At 34.7% G+C, this 19,627-nt stretch overlaps 3 protein-coding genes and 1 long non-coding RNA gene across 4 annotated transcripts; 3 read left to right on the forward strand and 1 right to left on the reverse strand.

The window, feature by feature from the left end:
* Nucleotides 1–586: 586 nt before the first annotated feature.
* LOC137836470 (protein DMP2-like) lies at nucleotides 587–1,507 on the forward strand. The gene has a single exon (XM_068645169.1). The coding sequence runs from the start codon at nucleotides 744–746 to the stop codon at nucleotides 1,401–1,403; it is 660 nt and encodes a 219-aa protein (XP_068501270.1). The 5' UTR covers nucleotides 587–743; the 3' UTR covers nucleotides 1,404–1,507.
* Nucleotides 1,508–5,822: 4,315 nt separating this feature from the next.
* LOC137837508 (uncharacterized) lies at nucleotides 5,823–8,324 on the reverse strand. Its single transcript, XM_068646515.1, has 2 exons — nucleotides 8,170–8,324; nucleotides 5,823–6,337 (listed from the first exon to the last, which is right to left on the reverse strand). The coding sequence occupies exon 2, from the start codon at nucleotides 6,320–6,322 to the stop codon at nucleotides 6,005–6,007; it is 318 nt and encodes a 105-aa protein (XP_068502616.1). The 5' UTR covers nucleotides 6,323–6,337; nucleotides 8,170–8,324; the 3' UTR covers nucleotides 5,823–6,004.
* On the forward strand, nucleotides 6,337–7,563 carry LOC137837509 (uncharacterized). The gene is made up of 2 exons (XR_011085479.1): nucleotides 6,337–7,053; nucleotides 7,138–7,563. It is a non-coding gene; the product is annotated as an uncharacterized lncRNA (long non-coding RNA).
* Nucleotides 8,325–17,969: 9,645 nt separating the features above from the next.
* LOC137838592 (uncharacterized) lies at nucleotides 17,970–18,434 on the forward strand. The gene has a single exon (XM_068647833.1). The coding sequence runs from the start codon at nucleotides 17,970–17,972 to the stop codon at nucleotides 18,432–18,434; it is 465 nt and encodes a 154-aa protein (XP_068503934.1).
* Nucleotides 18,435–19,627: the final 1,193 nt, after the last annotated feature.

Raw genomic sequence — 19,627 nt, forward strand, 5'->3', positions numbered from 1 at the left:
AAACTAATGATTTTTTTTTTTGCAAAGGTAAGTAATTTATTTTATAAATTTTAGGATGTTAAAGTAACCAATCTTACAAACTAAAAAATTCACTTGTATCTCTCTATGTTGGATTCTATGAAGCTCCAAAAAAGAAAAAAAGAAAAGAATAAGTCAACACATTATTTTTACATTAATGTTAATAAATGATTTCAAGATAACATAATTTGAGAAAAAAATGAAAGGAAGTTTTTTTGACACATGTAACATTAGCCCCAGGTCTGCTTAATTTTGCATCAGTTTCGCTATACTTGCATCATAGAAAGTCTGAAATTCTTTGTCCTCTTCTTCAAGTGTTACCATTTAGCATCTTCATAAGAAGTATGAAGAGAATATGTGTTAAAAAGTAATGTGAAATAGACAAAGAGAAAGCAAAAATGATTGGTTCTGAACATGTGTAAAGGAAGGTATAACTTAAAAAAAGTGGCTGAAATAAATAAGACAACATTAATGTTAGTTATAAAGGTTGTTGAACAGAAGGTTTCTTCTGGAAAGTGGAAGCATGGCAAAGCATAAAGGTTTCCCTACTTGAAAGCAAAAATGCTGAAGAAGGAAAAATATATTCCTTCAAGAATTTTCTTTACAAAGGAAGGAACCAAAACCAAAACCAAATCCAAGAAATAATATAGAAAGGTGGAAAACAGTTCCTTATAATTCCACATGAATGAACTTCAAAACCATCAGCAAATCTTGTCTGGTTGGAGATGAGGAACTCAGTTAGTGAAGATTTGATCATCCACTGTGAAGATGAACAGCAAGAGAATAGTGAGGAGGATGACTACTATGATCTTGATGACTATGACATTGATGAGTCCAACTATTTCTATGTGATCAATGCAATACTAAGTGGCACTGCTAGGCTCAATGTTCTCTTGCCTACAATCACCATCCTTGCCTTCAGCATTTTTGCACCTCTTCTCACAGATGATGGTAAATGCAACACACTGAACCGATGGTTGATGGGAACCTTTTTGGCCCTTTTGGCAGTGTCATGTGTGTTCTTCACCTTAACTGACAGCTTCAGAAGTGCCACTGGAAGGTTGTACTATGGAGTGGCAACATTGAGAGGGATATGGACTTTCAATGGGGGAAAGAAGAAGCCTCGTGTGCCATCAGATTATAGACTAAGATTGAGTGATCTTTTCTATGCATCATTGTGTTTGGTCTCTTTTCTTGCTTTTGCAGGCTTGCATCAAGATGTTGTCAAGTGTTACTACCCAGCATTGCCTAGAAAGCTCACCAACACTCTCCCTCTTGTGGTTGGTTTCTTTGTGAGCATCTTGTTTGTTGCTTTTCCATCCCAGAGAAGAGGAATTGGATACCCCTTCTTGCTGCAGAGAGATCCTTTCATCTCTAGACCTTGAACCCCACTTTGTTTCACCTTTTATATGATCATAATTAACATCACTTCTCTTGTGTAAGGAATTTAGCCAACACATTAAAGGGAAATTGATCTGTAAAGGGCTTAGATCCTCTTGTGTTAACAAAATATGATAATCTTATGTTTGTGAGAAACAAACAAAAACAAAAACAAAAGAGTGGTGATACTATCTAAAAGATTAAATACATTCATTTAACACCTACAAAAACATTCATTTGTTTTTTAATTTAAAATCTTAATATGTATTATTATATTATTAAAGTTGATTGTCAAGTGAAAGTATTCTTTCTAAAAATAAAATCAATGGACCTAACAGAAAATATGTCATAAGGGTTGTTTACTATGTGATAAGTGTTTTGCTAAAAGTAATTGTTCTAATAATCAAACATTTTATTTAGCAACTCGTTATTAAATTCAGTAATAATATAAAGAAATTTTTGGTCTATAACCTTGGGATCTGAAAATTATTGATATGAAGTCAACCAGGATTTTTTTTTAAGGAAAATGAAGTAGGATTATTACAGTCATAAAAGTTTTTAATTAATTTTAACACAATTACATTAATGAGAGATGCAATTTAGTTCTCTAGTATGAGTAAAGGATTTTGGGACCACAAAACACAAGATGGGCTGTGCCCAGCATCTCCATATATTTTTGAGGCACCCGTAGTTAGTATGTGATAATACCTTTTTGTTCTTCAGAAAAAAAAAATAATAATCTTTAAAATCTCATACACTTTTTTTTCCCCTTCCATTTTATCTTATGGCAGCTCCAAGGACCTCCACTATTTTCTTGAGTGTCTTTCGTTTTTTCCATTTTTTAAAAATATTTCAGATTCTGGAAGATATATATTTGGATCCGGAAGTGTTCTATGGATTTATAGAATCTAGAAGCAATTTAAAATAAAATAAAATTGTATTACATAATCCAAAAACTAATCTCAGATCTAGAAATAACCTCTGGATTATGTAATCCGAAATACATTTTATAAAAATGGTATTGTGGATAACATAATCCAGAAATCTCTTCTGGATTTCTGGATTTGAGAGTAGTAAATGAATTATGTAATCTAGATATATTCTAGATTATATAAGCTAGAAGTTAATCTCGGATTACATAATCTAGAAGATAATCATGAATTCTAAAAAAGATTTTTGGATTACATAATCTAGAATATAAACTACTTTAACTTTATTTTTAGAAGGGCATTTTGGAATACAAAAATTTATTCGGGTAACCAAAAAAATTCGAAGGTGCAGAAAGAAACTACCCACAAAATGAGTGATAGGCTCATCTGGTTTCACTATTTTCCTTCTTCAGTTGCATTGTATATATTCTAATTCCGATTTAAAAAATATTACTTATAGTTAAGTAATTGTTTCCTAAATCTTTTTAATTATTTTTATCTTGATAGGTCGTTGAACTCTTACATTTGTTAATAACTTTAAAGGTAATTTTGTGGGACTTTGTTGATGATCCAAGTTTATTGGATCATATTTGTGAACGTGAAATACTATGTTATGTTTTTTTACTTGTTCTGGACCTAAAGTGTTTTCTATCCAAATGGTTTTTCTACCTTGGTGACTGGAAAATGTACTTAACAGAGTAAACTTTGTTGCTTTTGGTTTCCTTCAGCAACTATATACACCATTGGGATTGCTGGATTTCTGGAGGTTCAAAATAATTATTCTATGTTGAATGATGATAAACTTATTTCAAAAGACATTTTGGGTTTCTTGTGTTTTGTTGTTTTGGGTTTCTTGTATTTTATTGTTTTTGTTTGGTTGAGTGTAATAATGACAACTTAGGTCATGACAATTTTTTTTTATAAAGGTGGGAGATGATGTAAGTAGACGTTTTGGGACCGAAGGCCATGTTTTGATGTATGGATGATTTTTAGGTGTTTTTTTGGAAATTATGATCCGTTTCTATGTAATAAGATTGTAAAATTCCTAAAATGTCACATATTTATTTTATTATTTTTTTTAGTTTTAAAAAAATTATGTAGTTAATCATGTTGTATTAGGAGTTAAAAAAAAATTGAGAAAAAAAAAACAAGTGCGATTTAATCATGGCAAACCTTGAACACCAATCTTGATTCTTTATAAGTAAGAAATATTTAATTATGGTGAGTTAAATCTGGCTTTATTTGTAGATAATTTTTTCATTAAACACCAAATGTTCTAAGTAACCTTTTTAGGATTCAAAATGTCAATATACTGCATGACAACTTATGTGAATTTGTTTTCAACCTTGCTTGTTTGTGTACTCTTAATTCATCACAGTGACTATAGTTGTCACCCAGCTCCTCTAAACAAAATATATCCACAACTCCATCATATATACTATTATTGTTTGAAAATGAAAGAAATTGTTTTGAAAATGAAATAGGTTATACTAGGAGGAAAATGTGTATTCAAAATATCCATTGATGAGATTATTTTCTTCCCAATATACTTAGTTTCTGTTTATTTATTAAAATGATTTTAAATTTTCTCAACTTGTGTTTATGCACAGATAAAATATTTAAATACATTGAATTTGATTTTATATTAATTAAAATAGTTTTATTTTAAAAATGTTTCGTTGGATAAAGCAATTTAAATTGATTGAATTTTAATTTTTTTAATAGAGTATTTCAATTATCAATAAATGGATAATTTTTCTTAAATGTTAAACAATATTAGTTAATTTAGTTGAAAATTTTCTCCATTCAACATATAAAAAAATCCAAACAAACTATTAACAAAAAATAATATTAATGTGAATAATTAAAAAAAAATTGTAGGTACTGATAAAAAAAATTCATAACATGTGAACAAAAAGATAGTGTCTCACATTAGCGGATAAAATTCTAATTAATATTGAAAAAAACAAACAATTGTTTACCAGTGAAAATATTCAAATCCTATCTTGAAATGAAAAATTTCTTCTTAAAATTCTTCCAAGAAGCACACTATTACTGTTTCTCCAAACAGTGTAATGTGTTGTAAGTGTGAATTTTTTAACCCAAGGAAACTTTCACCTTGGATTTCTATTTAAGAGTTTTATTTTTTAATTTAACATTCAAATAGTAATAGCTTTACAGTTTGCTGATTTATTTTATATAGTATATTTTGAATGTGGTTTTACATAAGCAAAATATTATTATATTTATCCTTTATTTAAAGTTTTATTTATAAAATATTATGATAATTGAAACTAGGCAGAAAAATGGGGTCAGACCAGAAAGCAAAAATCTACCATGCCCCCACAAAATCATCATTTTTCTTCACTTACTAGCAAGAGACAAACTTCAAGAAACCCACAAGGAATTTGACAACTAATCCACACTCTTATTTTCTTATGTGAGAATGAGACAGAACAACCACCAATTCTCTTCAAGATATTGCACCAAGTTTATCTTCACTTTACAAGTTGACTTTTGTTTGTGAGAGGGAAGTTGACTTGATAAAAGTAAAATGGTGAGGATATATAAGACTGACTTGTTAGTAAAATATTTGGATAATTCTTTTTCTAATCTCTTTAATAGTAGTTAAAATTGATTCAAATTTACAGAATAGGGAATTTCAATTCTTATTTAATAAATCTTACATGAAATTTTATAAATTCTAAAATATTGCAATCAATAATAAAAGGGATTAAAAAAGTGTCTTTGTAAAGTGTTTTTGTTGCTAAATATGGGAGAGATTGACAAATAACAACACAATGGCTAGAAACAAATCATCTCATCACAACTGACAATTTGTTTGCTATAGATTGATCTTTCTGAGACATAGAAATCATGGAACTCTTGACAGAACCATTTCTAATTAAGTTTGTGTGCAATTGAAACTACAGCTTATATTTTTAAGAAGTTTTATATGAGTAGTTTATGAACTCTGCTACTGAAGGAATGATATATGAAATTAGAGTGATGAAAAAGTGGAGAAAAATATATTGGTCACTTCATTTTAGAGTCTCTTTTGGAGACTTCTCCATATACACTAATAGAATAGAAAAATAAGAATAAAAGTCAAAATTAACTTTCTTATTTAAAATGAACTTCTCCACAAGTTAAAATAAATGCAATCATTTTTTTCTTCTTTTACTTTTCATATAAATGTTAATGGAGAAACTCTTCCCAATTGATCCTAAGTCAACCTTGATACTTAACATAATTAAACCTTTTAGGATTAATGTTTTGAAAATTTCACTTAATTTCAATTAGTTTTTCGATGAAATCTAAAATGGTATCAAAACTTAGTTCTTTTTTTTGTCTATTCTACTACTTAGACTTGCATGGTGTGAGAGGCAACTACAAAGGAAAGGAAGTGTTACAAATTGTCTGTCTTTATTCTTGAAAGTTACTTTTGCTAGACAACTTTGGTTAATTCTTGAAGTGCAGACAGAAAATGCCAAATGAAGTAGAATCACACATTAGGATATTTTTATGACTAGAAATGTTTGGACTCTTTTACAAGAAAACTAGAGAAAGAGATAAATTGCACCCATAACAAAATTTAAAGGGGCAAAATAGCAATCCCATGCTATAAACTATCCCACCAGAAAATTCCCTAGTCTTATTCTATCTTATAGTTTTGACTAGGACTGCATTACAATTTCATCAAAATTCCAATTTCTTACTCGGTCCCTTGTCACTGCACGGCTTCGTACAAGCCTCGGCGTACCAGGTATTAAGTTGTTACTTGAACCAGTAGGTTGCGGTGTCACTTTGGATGATGATGTTGGTGCAAGAAAAGAGTGTACTGCAGAGGGTGGAAGAGATAATTTCCTGGTTAAGCAGGTTGCAACAGCATGACATCTTCCTTCATTTTCTGCACTTGACACAGAGTAGCTCCTGAAAGAGTGTGATGGTGATGGACTATCCACACTATGGCACACAAGACATGCCAGACTCATTGTGACTCTTGCAACCTTCACCAACAAGTTGTGTCAGAAGTAAGATAATTGACACATTTAAACATTTTACTAAGCATTTCACATCAAACTAATTCTGGGATATAGCATAAGGGAAGAAAAAATATTATATTCAGCTCAATTTTGAACCATCTATCTTGAAAGATCTAAGCTAAAAAGAAGCACCACATGATGAATTCTTCTTAAACCAAAATTCACCCATTTCCTATGAGCAAATGGTTAACTAGGTTAGGTATTGGACACCTAATCCTAAGTGAAAATAGACCAAACAACAAACCTCAGACACTGTAATCTTAGAAGCATACTACTGTGATTATAGTAAAATCTGTCACATTACTTCACCTATGTCATTTACTTAATACCTAATGTCCTCCATTTAAAGCAAGTATGAGGTGTATGACATTTAAACCCTAAGATATAGCCTTAAGAACTTCTATAATGCACTGTATGAGTAAGAAATATTTGATCTTCTCAGCATATTTCTCACACCATTAAAGAAAATGAAGCATAAAATATGATGATTCTAACATCAAAATGCTTTTCCCTTACAGAATCACATATATGATTATGTAACAGGGGATACTTGGGCCCTCATGTCTGGATCTAAGTAAAATATTCAGAAATTTATCAAGCAAAGACAATCTTTTCCAAATCCAACCCTCACCTTCCACGGCCTCAAACTAGAACACCGTCAATACAGGAGGAAAAATCAGGTACTCAGATTATTCCATATTATTTTCTCACAAGGTCAGATTTTCAGTTTCAACAATTTTCAGCAAAATTTTCCTCTTCTGCAGCACATCACAGGAAGAATTCAGACAATTTATATGTTAAACAACCGAAAACCTTCCATGCAGAAATATATAGGTCCCATACAAAGAAGTTGGAACAGTAAAAAGGATGTCGGGAGCAAGAGGAAGAAGATGGAAGAAAAGTGGCAACCAAAAGGTTAATAATTCTAAAGGTTTCTGAAAAGGGGTCAAGCTCAAAGGTTGATGAGCCAAAAATTAGTTTAATGATTGATGACCAAGTTTGTAGGCTACCCATACTTAAATGCAAAAATTAAAATAAAGTAAAAAACTCACACTCAAGCAGACTAGGAAATCAGTCATATAGTCATATGTCTAGTAAAAGATAAATCTAAACCATACCTTTACTTTTCTACAACTACATGCAAAACGACATCAATTACTCCATAATTCTTGCTTTTATGTTTAAACAAAGCCTCAATTTATTTTAGCCTTTATTTTGCTACTCTTTTTCTTCTTCCCACCCACACTTTTACTTTTTGGGGTAGGATTGAACACATGGTATCCTCCAGTAAAAAGCTAAGGATTAATCTTTTGAAGTATTGAGATCCATTTAAGAGATGAACATTTCTTAACACATGCTCCTGATCACATGCTCAAGGAACAAGTTATTTGATAATCATGTCACACTACCATGATTCCTACACTTTTACTTGTTCCACACCCCAACTCTGATTCACACATCTACAACTTCTCATTCCTAAAAGCCCCCACATCCGAAAAACACAAACCCCAAAAACAAGGTTCCAAAATGACCACTTGATTTGCATCTAGAGGACTTAAAAAAAACAGAAATGCAACTCTGACGACCCAAATCATTAACCGACAATGAAAGCACCGACCCACAGCCATAACATCACACAAACACCAGCCACAGGCCCTCAACGGGATCTGAGCAAAAAGTATTCAAATTGAGAAGAATTCACAAAAGGGTATGAGTTGAATCAACAAGTTACAGAAGTAAACTAAAAATGAAGAAAAGAAAAATGGAATAAGAAAAGTTGAATTGAAGAAACTAACCTCGTATCTGTGTGCGTTTGGTGCGTACGATTTGGGGGAAAATAGGTGAAGGCTGCAGTGTGCAGAGAAGAGGGAGAGAGAGAAAGAAAGAATGGGAGAGACAAGATTCGATGAGGAGCGCACAGAAGAGAGTGTGAGGAACTACACGTGTAGTAAATTCCCCAACAACTACGTAATAAAGTTACTGTGTTCTATTTGTTTAAGATAAATTAAATTATCACATCAGCAGTTACTTCACTTTCATTTATCTCTCTTATTATAAAAATAATTAAAACTTACGATGAAATTATTTATCAATTAATTCAATTGTTAATAAGCAATTAGCTTTTGTAAAACTGATAAAAAATGAAAAATTTATTTCCACTGAGATCCTTCATTATGGTGATTCTTTCCCTTTAATTAGTGATCTTAAATTAAAATTTTATTAAAATATCCAAAGAAGATTTTTTTAATAATTTTATTTCAATCAAACATAATCTGGATAAAAAAAACATGGAGATTTTTTTACATGAAATTCACGTATCATTAATTTTAAATAGACCTACATTCCAATTTTAAATAGTATATTATTAATTAGGAACATTTATGATTATATATATATATATATATTAAAATTATATATAAATATAGTAATAAATTAATAAATCTAACCATATATTTTAGAAAATATTTACTTATTTTTATATTAAAACCAGTTTTCACAAAAAGTATAAACCTTTTATATATAAAAGAAATAAATTCTTGAATTTTTATAATGATTCTCAATTTCTATATTAAAAACATTGACTTTTAATTTTCATAATTTTAGGTTATTTAAATTTTAATGGATATTTTAATTTAAAATAAAATAAGTAATTAAAGAAAGTTCTAAAATCGGATTGGACTGGTCAATTCAATTGGAACAGTTCCCTATTTAGTTTGGTATTGGTGTAAAATTAATTTGGTTGTAATAAAACTGATATCAAAAGGGTAAATGGTATCAAATTGGTAAAAAATTAGTTGAATAAGTTATCTGATTTTAAAATATTAAATACAAGTGTCATTTTATTCAAAATGTAAAAAGATAAACATTACCTACAATAAATTAAAGAGGATATAATATAACTGTCATTAAATAGAGATAAGTGCAAAAATTCTTTAAAAAAATCATTTTATTGTTTATACTAAGAATATTCTTAAAAAAAAGAGAGTTGAAGATGTCGTAGAGAGTAGAGATAATTAATCTTTAGATAATATGTTTAAGAAACCAATTTCAGGCAGAACAAGTGATCGAATTTGATTAGAATATAATGAATGGATACAGGTTTTATATTATATGATATAATCAAAACTTGTTTTTGGTGACTTTTTAATTAGTTAAAAATGCAATTTTATACTAATGAAATATTAAAATTAACTAATAAATATAATATATAATATAGAATTCTCTCTTTACTCATTATAACTGCTAAATACAGTAAAGGAATCTTTGGAAAAAAAAACTTGCCCTTTCTTTGTTGCAAAAACGAGAGGTCGGTAAAAAGATAAAAATGTTACTTTGAAATGAAAAGTTTTACCATTTTAAGAATTAACCATAAATTATCCAATAAAGAAATATTTATCTAAAAGAGTATTAAAATTTTACATGTTAAGTCAATCAAAGTAGTTTTTGAAATCATATTAATTTAATCTATTTCATAAGATTTTACTTTAGTTAGCCTATACTAAATTAGTATTATATTTTTAAATTAAAATTGTAAAAAACTTCAATATAAGTGATATCAGCATCTAAAATCTAAGAGTTGTTTAAAATCTAAAACTTGTTTAATAAATGGGTTCAACGGATGATATGATGATGTTAGACACTTCAGGAATGATAAATTAATATCAGTTTTATCCAACTAATATTTAAATAAACTTTATTAAATAAATTCGAAAAAATAAATATATTGCGGTAAAGCTATTGTAGATAGAAGCTTAAAAATTTAACTGTCAAATTTTATGTTTTAATTGTTATTATTATTATTTATTTATTTTGTTTTAATATTGTTCTGACCTTAAGTTGGTTGAGATAATATTATTAGGGTCAATCACCACATCTGAGATATTGTGCCTCAATGGATTGGAGGGAGAAAGAGTATATAAACTGCTCTTGATCTCGATTCCTTAACGATGTGAGACTATATTAACGATACTAGAACAAATATAATAAAGTTTCACAACGAAAAATAAATTAAGTAATCTTTAAAAGAATTAGAATGAGCATAGAAAGATAGGGTTGACCGAATTAGTTTGAGAAAGTAACATCTATATGTGAATCCTCTTTACCAAAACGTTCTTTTTCGTTGTGCCTCCGTTTAGGTTCATTGCTTGGTGTTTGGGGTTAATCTTGCATCTCAAGTATGTTTCTTATTTTGGGTGGTTATAGTCTTGTCTTCTTAGGTTTTTGGTTACTTGTTGTTATCCTATGTCGATTGGTTAGGCTCACTTGTGGTGCTTTCCACCTATTTGTTTTTTTGCTCACGCAGTCTCTTGCAGATTTTCTTGCTTGTTTTTTTTATGGTTTAGTCTTTTTTGTATATTGAACACATATGATTATGTTTATATAGGGAAAAACATATAGGAAATATGGTTACATAAAAAGAAATATATGATAATATCTAATAATAACACTCCCCTCAAGTTGGTGTATATAAATCATATATTTACAACTTGTTACAAATATAATCAATCCTAGGTCCTCATAATAATTTAGTAAAAATATCTCCTAATTGATCATTTGAATTAACAAACTCAATCTTAATATCTCCCGATACAATCTTTTATTGAATAAATTGACAATCAATCTCAATATGTTTGGTCCTTTCATGAAAAATTGAATTTGAGCTAATATGAAGAGCAACTTCATTATCAAAGTGTAATTTGAGTGACATCTCCAAATTGTAATTCTTTAAGTAATTGTTTAAGCCAAATAAGTTCACAAGTAGTTGAGGTCACAACTATATATTCTGCTTCAGCACAGGATCTCACTACAACACTTTGTTTCTTGCTCTTCCAAGAGATCAAGTTATCACCAATGAAGACATAATATTCAAAAGGTGATCTTCTATCAAATGGAGATCCTGCTCAATCAACATCTGGATAACAAACGACTTTAGTATAATTATTGTGACAAAATAACAAACCTTTTCATGGGGAGCCTTTAATGTACTTCAATATACGAATGATTGCATTCCAATGGTCTTCACATGGGAAATTAAGAAATTAACTCACCACATTGACTGCAAAGGAAATATTAGGACGAGTAATAATAAGATAGTTCAATTTTTCAAATAATCTTTTGTACTTTTCAAGATCTAAGAGAGACTCCCCCTGATTGGATAAAAGTTTGACATTGGGATCCATGGATGTATCAACACCTTTCAAATTCATCAATCTAGTTTCCTCCAAAATATCCAATGCATATTTTCTTTGAAAAATAACAATACCAGTATTGGATTGTGCTACCTCACTCCCAAAGAAGTAACTAAGTTTGCCAAGATCTTTCATCTGAAAGTGTTGAAAAAGGTGTTGTTTTGCCCGTGAGATGCCATGGTGATCATTGCATGTAAGAGTAATGTTGTCAACATATACTACAAGATAAATACATCTAAGACTCGAGTCATGGTAAAAAACTGAATGATCTGCTTCATTGCAAGTCATACCAAACTATTTAACAACATTGCTAAATTTTTCAAACCAAGCCTTGAGAGACTGCTTAAGGCCATATAAGGATTTGCGAAGACGACATACTAATCTAAAAGACTCCCTTGAGCAACCAGAATCCCTTAAGCAACAAAGTTGAGAGGTTGCTCTATAAAATTTCTTCTTGCAAATCCCCATTAAGAAATACATTTTTGACATCCAGTTCATAAAGAGGACGAACAAAAGCCATATTTGTCACTAGAGATAAAGTATCACCATAGTCTAAACCAAAAATTTGGGTATAACCCTTGGCCACAAGGCGAGCTTTGAGACGATCAATAGTACCATCAGGACGAACTTTGCAGCAAAAATCCACCTTGCAACCAACAACAAAATTTCCAAAAGGTAGAGGAACGAGTTCCCAAGTTCCATTATTCTGAAATGCACTCATTTTATCAAGCATGGCCTAACGCTAACTAGGATGTGTTAAGGCATCACCTACAAATTTTGGAATGGATACAAAAGAAATACACGAAAGACAAGAATAAAAGATTGAGATAGTCTATGGTAACTCAAATTAGTATAATGTGGAGAAGGTTATAGGTAGAATATATACCTTTATAGATGGCAATAGGAAGATCAGGTTCAACAGTCAGATCCGAAGGGGGTAAAGGTGTTGGCACTAGAAGAGAGTTCTTTAATAGATGATGTGATACAATCCAAGTAGCCAAGCAGCTGACCAAAGACTCTAGAGACAATTCACTCTGATCAGTCATCTCAGCAATCAAGACAAGGCTTAACCAACTATCAGACGAACCTTAATAGAAGAAGAACTAGGCATGGAACAGAACATCAAATGTTCTTTCTTCTGGTCTTAAAAGACAAAAACATGTTTGTAAATAAATTGAGCTCACTTTAGGGGTCCAAATAGAAAAATAGGTCATAGTAGGTTCACATAGCATAAAAGGGAGTGTACTTAGTGAAATGGGCTTCTACCAAACCCACTTTTTCAAGACAAGGCATCTAGGTTTAAGAAGGTTGACCTACCTTCTAACAGACATATCTAAGGGGCGGTTTTGACCATGGTCAACCCCCTTGGCCGCCCCTCTCTTATTACCATTCTACCCTTCCCCATCTTGACCACCAAGGCACCCCTTCCTATAAATATGGTTCTTTGCCTCGTGTATTCACAATTGAAATTGAATAGTAAAGAAACTCTGTAGGAATTCTTTTGTGAGACTTGTGAGCTCTCATTTTTGGGTCTTATTTTGGGTGTGTAACATCTCAAGTGGAGGCTCTTTGCACTACTCATCTTGGAACTCTCTCTTCTCCAAGTGGTGTGACATCTTTCTTTCTTCCATAAGCTCTCTTCATCTCTTCCTCTTTTTATCTTTCTTTGCACCCTCCATTCCATTCATCTTTATATTCTCATGTTTGTCTCTTAAATTGTTGGTTATCTTTGCCATATTATATTCAATTTTGCACCATTGCATTATTGTCACCATATAATTGTGTTTTTCTCTTTGCCCTATAGAAGTGAACCTTCACACTTACTTAACCACTTGGTTAAGTTTGTGAGTATCTTCTTTGGGTTCCCACCTATAATTGTTAATCCAAAAAAATCATAAACAAAGTGCAACCCATAAAATGTGCAATCTTAAAATCAACTCACATCATGATGGGAAGTTTGACGACGATTGTACACCTAAAGAGTTGGTGTTGGTGGTGAATCTTTAGGTGCATTAGGCACAATAAGATGATCAATCATGATGGGCCCATAACCAATGGGCCCATAACCAACTTATATACTATGAAATTTCCTTATCTCTAGTCGATGTGGGATCTCCAACACACCCTTCTCACCCCGAGACCCTTCACTCGTGTGTGAGACTATTTATTTATGGGTGGTCCGATAGCAACCCGATAATGGGTGGTCTGATAAGCTTAATAAACTCTCGCTAGGATATGTTTTCAATGGCTCTGATACCATATTAAAATAAAGGAAAAATAAAAATAGGATAAATCCCTTATGTATGGTCACCACCCAAGTGGAAGCCACCAGCGAGAGGCAACCTGAGCCTGCTTGTGAGGTTCATGAAAAGGAGATTGAAGGGAAGACATTCAAGTTTGGCTCATCACTAGGCCAGAAGATGCAATACCAGATCGCCGAAGTGATAGCAAAGAACATGAATGCTTTGCATGGTCTTCTGTAGACATGCCCGACATAGATCCTAACTTCTTGTGTCATAGACTCACTATGGATGAGAAGTTAGGCCAGTGATACAGAGGAGAAGGAAGTTCAATGAAGAGAGAGACGTCTAGTCCTCAAAGAGGAAACCCAGAAGCTCTTAAAAGTTGGCCACATAAGGGAGATCCAATACCCTGAGTGGTTGGCAAACATGGTATTGGTAAAGAAGGCAAACGAATGGTGGAGAATGTGCGTCGACTTTACAGACCTGAATAAGGCCTGTCCCAAGGATTCGTATCCGCTGCCCAACATTGATTCCTTGGTGAATGATGTGAGTTGATTTTAGGATTGATCATTAGGTGATACTTTGATATTTATGATTGAGATTTTAAGACAATTAGAGGTGAAAAACCTAAGGAAAATCCCCACTGGACATTAACTTAACCAAGTGGTTACGTAGATGTGAATGTTCATTTCATAAAGGCAAAAGGAAAACACAATTTTATGGTGAGAATGATGACAAATATGGTGCGGAAATGAACAAACAATAAAGGAACAAAAGAGAAGACATAATTGAAATTCAAAGAAACAAAACTAAGAACATGTTTAAGATAGAATGGAATGGAAATGGATAAATGGAAGAGATGATGAAAAGGAGAACTTAGGGATGTACCGGACATTAACTTAACCAAGTGGTTAAGTAGATGTGAATGTTCATTTCACAAAGGCAAAAGGAAAACACAATTATATGGTGAGAATGATGATAAATATGGTGCGAAAATGAACAAACAATAAAGGAACAAAAGAGAAGACCTAATTGAAATTCAAAGAAACAAAACTAAGAACATGTTTAAGATAGAATGGAATGGAAATGGATAAATGGAAGAGATGATGAAAAGGAGAACTTAGGGATGTGAAGCTATGGTAGATCACGCCACTTGATGGGATAGAATCACCAAGATGAGTGAAAGGAGGTTGCCACTTGAAAGCTTCATATCTCACAAGATAAGACCAATTTTGGAGGAGAACACTCACTCACTACTCACACAAAAATTGTGCATAATTTCTTTACTATAATTTCAACTTTTGTTTACAAAGGGGGAGGCTTCCTATTTATAGAATGAGGAGCCTTGGAGAACAAGAAAGGAGAGGGGTAGGATGGTCTATGCAAGGGGGCAACCTAGGGTTGGACTTTAGGTCAAAGTCGCCCATTCCTACACACTTTAGAACCTAGGGTTTCATTCCTATCCTAATGGACTTCTCATAGGCCCATTCTTATATCTTCACCTCCTATTTATGCTATATAAACCTACTCTTGCTTATTCTACTATTTGGATCCCTCATGTGAGCCTAACTTATTTACAAAATATTCTAAACATTTAAGAAGACTAGCAGGAAGAACTTTATGTGCTCTGGTTTATAGCTTCTTCTTCTGCTGATGTTGTCTTGAGGTTTGGTGGGCCCCAACTTTGTAACTTGAGATGAATGACCGTTTTGCAAATTGATTGTTGTGTCTTTAGTCATCTATGGGTTTGTATCAGTGGACAACGCTTTTGGTTGCCGACTTTTAAGTTTTTTTTACGCATTCTCGAGGTACAATCAGATCCGCATGCACCCCCGTGATGAGTGCAAGACTGCCTTCATGACGGAGCTCTCCAGCTACTATTATAAGGTCATGCCTTTTGGGCTGAAGAATGTCGACGCTACCTATCAGAGGTTGATGGATAGGATTCTCGCCCCCATGATTGGGAGAAACGTACAAGCATATGTGGATGACATGGTCGTCACCTCGGAAGAAAAGGATTGGTATGTTGCTGATTTGGAAGAGTTATTCACTACAATAGCTAAGTACAATCTAAAGTTAAACCTAGAGAAATGTGTGTTTGGGGTAAAAGCAAGGAAGCTTTTAGGGTTCCTGCTCACTGAACGGGGGATAGAAGCGAACCAAGACAAGTGTGCAACAATCATAGGGATGAGGAGTCCCACCACTGTGAAGGAAGTACATTAGCAGACTGGGTGTATGGCCTTCCTATCCAAGTTCCTATCAACAGGAGGAGATAAGGGGTACCCTTACTTCTAGTGTTTGAAGAAGAACAACCACTTCACATGGACTCACGAGTGTGAAGAGGCATTCTTCAAGTTGAAGGAGTACTTGGTCAGCCCGTGTATCCTTTGTAAGTCGCTACCAAGTACTCCCCTTCATCTCTATTTTGCAGTTACAGATTGGGCAATCAGCTCGGCCATTGTGCAAGAGCATGATCAGGCTCAAAGTCTTATATACTTTGTGAGCAAGGTAGTACAAGGGCCGTTGGTACGATATCAGGCCATCGAAAAGGCATCCTTGGCAGTGGTATTTGCAGCTCGGCGACTCCGTCACTATTTTCAGAGTTTCACTATAATCGTAATGATCGATCTCCATATCCGCAAGGTCCTCTAGAAGCCTAATGTAGCAGATCGGATGGTGCGCTAGGCAGTCGAGCTATCTGAGTTCGACGTGCAATACGAACCCAGGGGGGCTATCAAGGGTCAGGTGTATGCTGATTTCGTGGTAGAACTATCCTCAGAAGCCACCCAGGTAGAAGGTGAAGACTTTCAATAGGTCCTTTCCCTGGAAGGATCCTCTAATCAGCAAGGTAGCGGTGTTGGGATTATTCTGGAGGGACCTAACAGACTGTTGATTAAGCAGGCCCTTAGATTCACCTTCAAGGCCAACAATAACCAGGCTGAGTAAGAAGCCTTGGTAGCTGGGATGCTGCTGGCCAAAGAATTGGGCGCTCGAAGTTTGTTGGTAAAAAGTGACTCGTTGTTGGTAACCGGGCAAGTCATAGGTGAGTACCAAGCGAAAAATCCACAAATGGCCTCATACTTGAGGTGTGTTACACTTCTGAGGGAAACTTTTCCCACGTTCGAGCTGGTGCATGTTCCAAGGGAGTAGAATGCCCGAGCAAACCTGCTGGCCAAGCTGGAGAGCTCAAACAAGGGAGGTCGATAGAGCTTAGTTATCCAAGAGACCCTAAAGTCACCCATGACCACTATAGATGGAGCAGGAAAGGTCAGTCATGTAGAGACCTTAGAGGTCAGCTCGGTACAAGGAAGGAGGCACCAATCGTAGACACAAGAAACGTTGAAGGTGCCCAAGGTAATTGTTTATGGCTTGTCGGGAGAAGAGTCGTTGGAGGTCTTACAGGTCGATATAGTGGAGACCTGGATTGTGCCATACCAGCGCTACTTTGTTGATGGTATGCTCCTGGCAGAGCCCACAAAGGCAAAGACGATCAAGAGGAACGCAAGAAGGTATACCCTGGTGGACGGTGGCTACACTCATCCTATCCCCACTTGTGTGAGTGGGGATCAGTGCACCTGTATCTTGAAAGAGCTCCATGAAGACATTTGTGGAAGCCACGTCGAAGGGTGAGCTCTCTCCTTGAAGGTCGTTCGAGCTGGGTACTATTGATCAGCTATGAGGGAGCACTGCATGAGGTATGCATAGCGATGCGAACAGTGTCAGAAGCATGTTGATTGGCATCACGCACCCCCCGAGGAGTTGCGATCAATACATAGCCCCTAGCCTTTCCATACATGGGGAATAAACATCTTGGGTCCTTTCCTTTTGACGATTCGTCAGATGAAGTATCTCGTGGTAGCGATTGAGTACTTCACAAGTGGATAGAAGCCGAACCAGTTGCGAAGATAACCGCCCACAAGGTCCAGCACTGTGTGGAGAAACATTGTCTGCCATTTTGGGATCCCAAGACACTTGGTGTCCGATAATGGTACCCAGTTTTCAAGTCAACAGTTGTGCAAGTTTTGCACAGAGCTCGGGATCAAACAGGTGTTTGCCTCGGTGGAGCATCCTCAGACGAATGCTCAAGTCGAGTTTGCCAATAGAGTCTTGCTTAGAGGTTAGAAGAGGAGGTTGGAGAAAGCTAAGGGGACCTGGGCAGAAGAGATGCCTCGAATCTTGTGGGCCTACCACACCACTCCTCAATCCACCACGAAGGAGACGCCCTTCAGTTTGGTGTATGGGTTAAATGCCATGATACCCATGGAGATCCAAGAGAGCTCGCCACAATTCCATAACTTCATGATAGAAAAGTCTAATGAAGGGAGGAAGGTAAACCTATACCTACTCGACGAGGTGCGAGAGCAAGCACGCGTCAAAGCTGAAGCTTTGAAGAGAAGTGTGGAGCTGAAGCAAAAGTCCAAGCTGAGACCTCGGCAGTTCCAGATCGCTGACTTGGTAATGAGAAAGACTCATCCTTACCAGTTGAAAAATAAGTTGTCTCCCAAATGGACTGACCCATTTCGCGTGGTGGAAGTGCTCGAAAATGGAGCCTACAGGCTTGAAACTCTAGAGGGTGGAGTTATACCTTGGACGTGTTACGGGACTAACCTCAAGTTTTATTTCAGTTGATATATTTTGTCAATGTTTTTATGAACAATTCGAATAATTAAGGGGACACTTTTTTTCCTTCACGAGGGTTTTTTTAATAAGGTCGCCCTATGAAAAACTGTTCTTGAAAAACGAGTCATCCGAATTACTTGTTGGTACACGATAAGGCGACTTGGCCGATGAATTATTTGAGTAAGCGCCATGTGTGTATAATTAGTCATGAAATTATTAAATGAGGCAACCTACCACCCTAGTACGATTTCAGGCTCAGGTGTCTCGAGTGGGGAAACCTCTTCTCAGTAAGATTCTGAGTTTAGGTACCCTGAATTGGTTTAAGATTGTTTGGCTTAAGTTGGGAAGTCGACCTGTCTCAGTAAGACTCTGAGTTCAGGCGTCCTGAGCACGTACTATGAGGTAGGACGACCTTGTCTGAGTAAGATTTTGAGTTCAGGTGTCCTAAAGTTTTGTTTGTCGTAACTAAGATTGTTTAGCTTAGTAAGATTCTGAGTCCAGAAGTACTAAGCCACGATTAGCTATAACTAAGGCAGGTAAGGTGTCCTCACTCGGTCAGAATACCCGAGTAGGCGCCATGAAGAAATTGTTTATCAATGGTAAGGTAATACGACCCACCTCGGCGTTGGTTAAACCACCCGAGCTCAGGCGCTCTCTAGGAAGAGCTAAGGTTTACCCTGCGGGATAGCAATGCACCATAAAGGTGTAAATAGTATACTTGGTCTGTAAGCCAACACCTTGATACTCCAAGCAAGGAAAGACAATTACTTAAGAGTAGACTTGGTATGGAGATTAGTGCCCAAGTTAGATACTTAAGTCATCCTCGATACTGGGGAAATTTGCGCTCAGAAAGCGGGTGGTCCTTCTAAGCATGCATGCCCTATTCGACAAGATTGAGAGCATGATCCTTGCTCACGTGATTAATTAACGCTCAAGCGAGTAAGACGTTCTTCGCAGCCAGAGGGTATGAGTCATCCACAGGTTAGCTCTACCAGAGCATTGTGATTTCCCATACTTAGTTGGTGCATTATGTTATTTGGGTAGTTGATTAAATTACTACTAGATGATAAGTCTATACTACTCGTTTTTCACCAAGACATGCATTGTTAACATACTAGTCGAGGCTTACCAACGCTAAAAGAGTCAAATAAGCAAATCAAAATACTAGTATCATATATATGTATTAGGATTGTTCATAGTGC

The sequence above is a fragment of the Phaseolus vulgaris genome, chromosome 4 (genome assembly GCF_000499845.2).
Source record: "Phaseolus vulgaris cultivar G19833 chromosome 4, P. vulgaris v2.0, whole genome shotgun sequence".
Lineage (NCBI taxonomy): Eukaryota > Viridiplantae > Streptophyta > Magnoliopsida > Fabales > Fabaceae > Phaseolus > Phaseolus vulgaris.